Source organism: Castor canadensis, chromosome 12, assembly GCF_047511655.1.
Source record: "Castor canadensis chromosome 12, mCasCan1.hap1v2, whole genome shotgun sequence".
Lineage (NCBI taxonomy): Eukaryota > Metazoa > Chordata > Mammalia > Rodentia > Castoridae > Castor > Castor canadensis.
The window spans coordinates 109,158,526-109,167,050 of record NC_133397.1 but is presented as its reverse complement, the minus strand read 5'-3'; the positions used below and the strand labels follow the sequence as shown (position 1 = coordinate 109,167,050).

At 32.9% G+C, this 8,525-nt stretch overlaps 1 protein-coding gene across 4 annotated transcripts in view; it reads right to left on the bottom strand.

The window, feature by feature from the left end:
• Nucleotides 1-497: 497 nt before the first annotated feature.
• Trim33 (tripartite motif containing 33) overlaps nt 498-8,525 on the bottom strand; it is a 113,420-nt gene continuing 105,392 nt past the window's right edge. For 2 of the 4 annotated variants that reach the window (XM_074050704.1, XM_074050705.1), the window contains 3 exons: nt 7,015-7,167; nt 5,512-5,562; nt 498-5,432 (listed from right to left, as the gene is read on the bottom strand). In XM_074050704.1, coding sequence (XP_073906805.1) covers nt 5,220-5,432; nt 5,512-5,562; nt 7,015-7,167 — 417 coding nt within the window. In that variant the 3' untranslated portion in view covers nt 498-5,219. The remainder of the gene's footprint in view (nt 5,433-5,511; nt 5,563-7,014; nt 7,168-8,525) is intronic. The other 2 variants (XM_074050706.1, XM_074050707.1) reach the window with 1 other exon arrangement.

Sequence of the window (8,525 nt, the reverse complement as noted above, 5' to 3'; positions counted from 1 at the left end):
AATTGTACTTCAAAAAAAGGCAAATCTGATTATACAACCCTTCATTCTTTATCCTGCTTAAAATTCTTCAGGGGCTCCTTGCTGGCCTCAGTGTAGTTCCAAACTCTTTTGTATAACTTGCAAGAGTTAAAGATCTTCAGCATTTTACCTCTCCAACTTACAGTGCTATGACTGAATTGAACTTTCCAGTTCTTGGGAGTCCACTCATGTTTCTCTATCAGTTACAACCCTATCAGTTACAGCCTCTTTTATTCTCTCTTTGCCTGGTCTGCTGTCCTATCTGACAAAAGTTTTGAGTTAGCTCCTTTCCCATGTGTTCCAACTATATTCTGTGTTAATCCCCATTAGACTAGTCATAATTCTAACAGTCTAAATACTGTGAAAGCAGGGGCTATATTTTATCTTCTTCTGTTGTACCTCTGGGGCCTAGCATACAGTATAAACATTTTAATGAATTACAATTACAAGTTCAGTCACAGAAGAAAAACAAAAAGAAATTCACTTGAAGTTTTCTAATTTAATAGAAATAACCAAAACAATGTGGTTTTCAAACAAGGCTTCAAACTAATCTAATACAATTTCTACAACACATTCCAGAGCATAATAACAAGAATTATTTACAGGCAGCTAATGTATTAAATAACCATGAAAAGAAAAAACTTGCTTTTATTACACACCAGCAAAAAACACAGAAACAAAACAATTAGAAACTGTAACTTTGTTTAAAAAATTAAATATGATCATTTAGAGAATACAATACCACAGAAACAGCACTTTTTCTTTAAGAATCATATTGAAGGGCAGTTAACTATGTGCAAAAATAGTAGTAGTAGCAATAATAATAATGAAGGAGGAGACCAGTTGAAATACTGGAAGCAAGGAACTAGTAAGGCTGTGAATTTAACCCTTTTGTGTGTAGGTATGTCTACATAGAAAAATTTACAGGCTTTCCAATTGCACACATCTTTTTTTTTTTTTTAATAGGCTTATATACATGTTTCACTGCTTTAAAACATAGTAAAATGCCTACATTTTTCAGACTAGGAGCAGACATGCATTTCATTCTTAAGAATGAAATTTAGGCCACAATTGAATGAGAATATTGCAGTGGCACATACAAAATCATTTTGGTGCCTTCCCACATATAAACTTGGTGAGTTTAAAAGAATACCATTTTCAATAATCACTTTGCTAGAAAAGGGCTAAACTTAACTTTATATATGTTCTGCAGTTTGATATGTTCCATATACCCAAATTAATGTATTTTTGAAGATAATTTTGTTTCTAGGATACAATAAAAATATATAAAGGATCACATCAGCAAACGTAAGAAACTAAGATGGAAGAAATGCATTTTGACCAAGTTAAACATGCATTTGGCCAAGAAAAGAAGCCACTATATCCAAGAGTATATGTTGATATCTGAAATGTCTATGTAAACTGTGGCATATAAATTTTTTCCCTAAAAAAGTACCTTCAGTTTTTTTTTTTACTCAAACAGCTACTTTTAAAAAAATATGCAACTTTCCCCAATTTTTAAAATAAAATGCCACAATATATTGTCATTACCTCCAGCATACAATTTCTTCATTTTTTAAAAGATAGATTGGGTGATATGCATACAAACTTTCCTATAAAATCACCATCCAAGAGAGGATTATGACATGCTATTAGGCAACAGACTTAAAGCAGTGTTATTGCTTTATCAAGAAGGAACTAACTGGGAGAAAAAAAGTTAACATCCAGGTTGAGTAAAGGATCCAACTGAAAAAACCTTGAATCACCTTCAGCAGATAATTACTTACAGATGGCATACATTCAGAATCCATGACATGAAATAAGAATCTCATTGTTTTAATTAAAGGAGTTGGGATGGGCAAATTTTCACAAAACTACTCACCCATCCAATGTTGGGTCTGCAAATGAGCAGTACTAATTTTGATAAGACATGACATTTTTGTACCTTATGTGCTGTTTGTGGATGAGGATAGGTACAGCATGAGAAGACTAAGAGAGAGAGGACCATAACATCTACTCTCATTTTGGATAGTGAGAGAGTGTTTCTTAACATGTGGTAGGCCATAATCCAAGGGCACAGTTGGAAGACCTGAATCTACTGGCTAACACTAATCTAATCACTAATAATTACATGGCAGGATACCCACTGAGGTAACTGATAAATCTACTATTTGCACACTTTAAAGCATCATTTCTTTGGATTAACTAAAAAAAAATCTTAAAATCTGTTATAAGAAAAAGTGGAAATTGACTTTTAAAATTATCTAAAGAACCAACCTGTTGATTCCAAAAAGATTAATTTAAACACTGTATCTAATACTTTTATCATTCCTATGCAGTGATGGTATGAATGTTTATACAGAGAGCATGACCCGTAACCTAATCATACTTTGAAACTTTCACATATTGCAATTGTAAAGCAACTCCTTCACTCAGCCAATCAGCTGAGCCAAGTGCTAAAAAACAAATTTAGGACAGTAGAACATACTGAGGAACACTTAGTTCTTTAGTTTTCTGATGGAAAAAGTAAACTGAAGTATATCAAAAACCTTGAAAGGCTTTTAAGGAAACATTATAATGTGAACTTTTCTCCAAACTTAAAAATACTGGCTCTTAGTAAAGAATACAAATGTGAGAGATTAAAAAACAAACAAACAAACAAAAAGCTGCCTTCAGGAACTGACACTCATTGTTTGTCTTTTAAAACAAAAATTATTACAAAAAATAAGTATCAATTAAGTTTTTATACTTTTTAACCACAGGTATGTTAAAGCTGAACAAATCAGCTTAGAACACAGTGATCCATGTGCAAGAGAAGAGGTTCAATGAAATTTAGGATGAACATCATTTAATGTTGGCTTACTGACAACTACTCATTTAATAGTAATTCTTCAGCAGTAAGAATTATCTTTTGTTAATAGTCATGGAGCCTACTGAATGCTAACAATAAAGTAGCTTTTAAATGTTAAGAAAAAAGGGGAAGCAAAACTCCCATTTAACATGAAAACAGGCTCCAAATATTGAGAAATATTTTCTTAAAATTTGTTTCTTCCCCAGCATGGCCAAACCTATTTATGACTTAATACATAAGAATTTTGAAAAGGATTCATATAAGGAGATAATGCAAAATAAATGTTAGAATGCAACGGCTTGAGAAAAATAATACTGCTACTTCTCACTTTCTAAAAATGTGCCCTTAGATATGTCTACTTATAAATTAGAATCATGGATGTTATGAAAAAGAGGGAAATGGCATTTAAAACATTTAAGCATTTAAAAATGATTATTCTCTCATTTATAGAAAACTCTTAGGAATTTAAAACTGAGTAAAATGAAAAAAAATTTTTTTAAAAGCTTGATTTAAAACAAAATAGACAAGCTAAAAGGAAGCCAGGGGACAAAGTAAATAAGCAATTATAAAATCGATATTGTTTAAATACACCATCAGAAGGTCTGAATCATATCCCTGTTTACCCCCATACCTTGTTATGAAAAGAAAAACCCAAAGAAATCTGTATAGTAATCTCTTTAGAGTACTTTATTTGATTCAATATGCACTAAAAATATTTACCTTTTAAACAATTATGTCAAATACTTATCTGAGTAGTCTATGACTGAACTGCTTAAGCTGAATTTTTAAAAAGGCGAATGAATGATTTGCCACAAATCTGCTGATGTCTGAAAAATATCTAATGGCAAATTCTCCTATTTTGGTCACTTTATATTCTAATGTGTCCATACAGAAATAGGACAAAATTTTTAATCCAACAAAAGAGAAGCCTGTACACAGTCTAGAACACACATTTTGCATCTGAGTGTCACAAATGAAGAGAAAAAAAATGAACCAGAGCCACGTTGGTTTATCTGCCTCAGGTACTGTAATCAGGGTAGTAAAGGTGGGTTTACTTCAGTAACCATTCAAGTGGGGATTGGCTCATTTTCAGGATTTACTTACAGGTCTCTTCTAAGTCCTTGAAAGCCCCAGTCCATGCAAATGTCCCACTTGGTGGACAGATGAGTAATCTAACCCCACCGGGTTTATTACGATATTTTGATATTTCAATAATAAGCTGCTTCTGAAGATTTTCTGAGAAGTCTGTTCTCTATTAAAATAAGATAGAACCTCAAAATATGAATGTGAACATTAGAAATAGACAGCATATATTACAAATCCATTCTTGATAGGAACATTAGTAAGAATACACATTAGCTTAAAAAACAGGCTCAGCAAATGTTGCTGATCTGCCAGAAATGTTAGTTCACTATTTACAAATAAGACAAAGTGAAATACAGAAAATTTTACACATTTGGTAGTTGACAGATTATTGTTTACCAATAGTGGTCTATTGGAAAACTGCTATGAAGGAAGACTGGGTAAGAACCAGTTGTTACCTTCTCAAATTTAAATGTACAGAAAACTAGATTAATTCTGAAACAAACATTCTGCCTTTCATGGGAATAACTATGATCAGATGATTTTCTTGGGAAATGCAATTGTGCGGAAGGTTTTCTGAAAATGACTACTATGACTGTATAGATCCACTACTGAAAAGTTGAATTTCTTTCAGTAGACCACTGAAGGTGATTAAATGATCAATGGTCATATTCCTAGACCCCAGGTATGAGGAGAAAATAAAACTACTGTTGAGTTCTTTAAACCAATTTAAAAACTAAGGCCAAACAGCATAAAAAAAATATAGTTTCATGATTCAATGCATCTATGCACTGGGATTAAGCAGAATCTGAGCTACTTCGATTTTTAACTAAAAAATAACCCATTATGTTATGTGTTTCAAGGGGGAGACTTATAAGTTGCTTTAGTAACTGTGCACACTAGTCCAAAGAGACAATTTACCAAGCAACATGAGCTTTTCGTACTTACTTGTACACTAGTATCCTGCACCAATGAATACCAATGGCCATGAAAGTTTGTCATTTCTAACAGAGAACCATCCTCATTAGTAACAAATGCTCAAATCACTTCACTTTTGCTCTGTGTTTTTACTTTAAAGTTGCAAATAGACTTTTCTCCCCCTTTCTTGACAAGAATGTCTTCTGTCCATTATTTCAATCTAATACTGTGTAAAAGCTATCAAATTCTTCAAGGAGGTGCCCCTGTAGGCAGGGTATTCCAGCAACACTTAAATAAAAGGATTTTTTTTCTTTCTTTTTTAAACAATTGGTTTAAAGTCCATGTCATTTTACTTTATATGTACTGGTCTCTCATCTGACTTTAGGCGTTTTCTGCGGGGCTGTATAAAGTCTTCATCAGAGTCCTCAGTCACCTCACCATCATCCTCTTCCTGCTCAAACTCTGGCAAAGGTGCGAAGGTCCTGTCTGAGTAGATCTCTGTGAGTTTATCTTCAAAGTACAATGCAACTGCTTTCCCTGCCTGAGCTACTTCTGAATCAGCCTGCAAGCAAAAGATAGGAATATTCACCTATTGGTAATGCATATTCCTTCACCAAGTTTGCATGGTCTGAAAAGCTTACCTTCAAATTAATCTCTTGTGTGTCTGCATAAACTTGAACAACTTTCATCATCTAAAAAGGATACCAGAGTCAAAAAAAAAAAAGGGAAATTATAATCCTTTCTAAGTTAAGAGACTGCATAGGATTGGTGACGAAAGTCAGCCATACTAGGGAGAACAAATTGCTATAAACAAATTAAATGCTTTCTAAAATTCTACAGAACACGGAACCACTTTCTTTACACAGCTCTGATACTAAAACTACTGTGAAACCTCAATAATTGTCTTATTCCAAACTATCGAGGTCAATCTTAGCAGGAAATGGTCTGAGAACAAATGGTAAAAGAAATGTTGCTTTAAAAAAACTTGTCAAACTTTCAACAAAACAATCAAAATTCTATTTTTATGGCAATATGTTAATCACAAATTATTTAACTGTCAATAAAACGTGTAAAATGGGTATTCTTGTCGACTATAGTTCATGAAACCATTATTTATTTGAAAATAATCTAACTGCATTAAAAAGTAAGACAAAAACTTGGGGTCGTATTTTCTAAATATAAATTAGTGAGATTTTACTAATTTACCCTGAGGCATATTGCTATAAAGGTGACTAGACTTTTCATCTTATAAGAATTTGTTTTTAATATCAAAATGCCACGTGGATGCTTCCAAAAGCTACTGATAGACTTTAAAGGAGTCAACGTGATTTATTTTAGTAATGGTCATGTGGCAACTTCATTTCAGCAGCAATATAGACGTTTTAGTATTAACATTTATAAAGATTTATGGACTCTCATCCAATTCCATTTTCTTCCCCAGTAAAGAAAACCTTCGATAACAGTAACTGAGTTGACTTTATCCCAAAGATAACAAAAAATAATTTCCTTGACAAAAATATATATATTTCTTCTTGAGGTATGGATATCTCATTCTTATCTTCAAAAAATACATAACCAAAGTTAATGAAACTCACATTCCTGAAACCAGAAAACTCACCATTATATAATCTGGGCTATCATTTAAGATAAGTCACCAGAGGTTAAGTTTAGGATTTTAATGTTACACAGTTCAACAATAAAATCCAAGAACATGGGTACAAATACCTTTTCTAAAAGTACCCAAAATGAAGGTGTTTTATAACTGTATTCCATAAAATTACTTAACTGCACACTACTTTTCATACTTAAGCCAAACCAAAACTCATTTATGAAGGGATACTCAATAATTTGTAATGTATTTTATTTAAGTACATACTCCAAATTATAGACAGAAAACCTTCTTCTTTGGAGCTGCAAATAAAATCAAATTTTGCTTTTGTCAGGTTCAATGAAGCAGAAAAAATTTTAAATCAAATTGGAAAATTCTTTCAGTAGGAAAAACAAAACATGCAAACAAAAACCAAGCCACAAGTACCTGCCTAGTAAACACGAGGCCCTGAGTTCAAACTCCAGTACTGCCAAAAACACAACAAAAAACCCAAAAATAAGCCAATACTCTATATGTATGTTGGAAGCTAACATACTTCATTAAACCTTTCACAGTTCTTGAAGATCAAACGAACATCAGCCACAAAGTCATCTGGAATTTGGTAATGTTGGGAATGTTTTTTTTGAAGCTTCTTTTTCACGGTGGATAAGTCCATTGGTTTCTTTATAATTTTATAGTAGTTTGGTATCTAAAAGAAAAAAACAAAACAAAAAAAAAACAACATTAAGAGCAGATAAGAATTCTCCAAAATGCCACATGGTTTAATTTGAAAATGCATAGCATATTAATCACATTTGGGGTGTACATTTTGGACGTACTTCAAAAGTCCTCTGCCCTGTATCATGTGCCAGTCTCTGTGTTATTGGAAGTTTACAAGTTCCTATCTTTAATAAGCACATATGGAAAGAAACCAATCAATCTGAGCAGCTGACCAAAAGCAAGACTATATTTGGCTCATTAGTATTTTATGATTCCTGAAGTTTTTTTTTCTTTTTTAAAGAAGTAAGAAAAAAACTGCAAAATGTAGTTATGATTAGAACCCATCAGCCTCCTGGCTATTGGGATTACAGGCATGTAACGCTACACCCAATCAGAAGCTATTTAAATAGTCCATGAAACGAAAACATTTGAAAGTCATTTTCTACTGTGAAATCCCTGAAGTTAAAGATAAAACAGACTTTCTAGAATCAAATGATTAGTGCTTGTAAAAGGTATCTTCCATCTGTCTACAGACCTTTTGTGCTTTGAAATTCATTTCTTAGCTTACCCAGTAACAAGTCAACTACCATTTATATTCTATTGCAAACCTGGTATGCAATATGCTTATTCAATGACAAATGGCTAGCATCTAAAACTTATGCAGCATATTTCCTACTTATGAGGCACTGAGATCCCCTGTTCTTTCATTTACTCTAGTATTTTAGAGCCTTTATTCCTTACAAAAGTCTTCTGTAGAATGAACAAAAGGTGCTGACTTGCAAACTTTCTCAAGTATCTTTTCTTAATCTTGTTCAAGAGGGTTTATGATGGCAGAGCCAGTATGATTCAATTGTGGGCTTTCAGACACTTTCTGAATGAGCAGAACTGCAATGTTAGAAATTAATCTAGTCGAATACTCCCACTACACAATTAAAATAGGAAACACAGGGACAGGCAAGGTGATGTACTCCTGTAATCCCAACACTTGGGAGGTGGTGGCAGGAGGAGTGTAGTTCTAGGCCAACCTGTGATATTATGTACCAAGACCCAAAAAATCAAAAACAGACCAACAAATCAATACTACATAAGAAAAAACAGTAAGGAAATGCAGAAAAGTATCTTAATTTCCCCAAGGAAGATCATTTTTTAAATCAGTCAGCCTGGATTACATAGACCCATTTCAAAAAGAAAGAAAAGAGAAATACTAGGAGGGGAGAGAACAGGGAGGGGAAAAATGAAGAAAAAGTTGTGTGACTCCTACTCTGATATTTTTCCATTATAAATTATTTCCCATATGTCAATCTGTCAGTTGTAAAAGTAAGAGAGAACATAGAAGCTAAATTTATT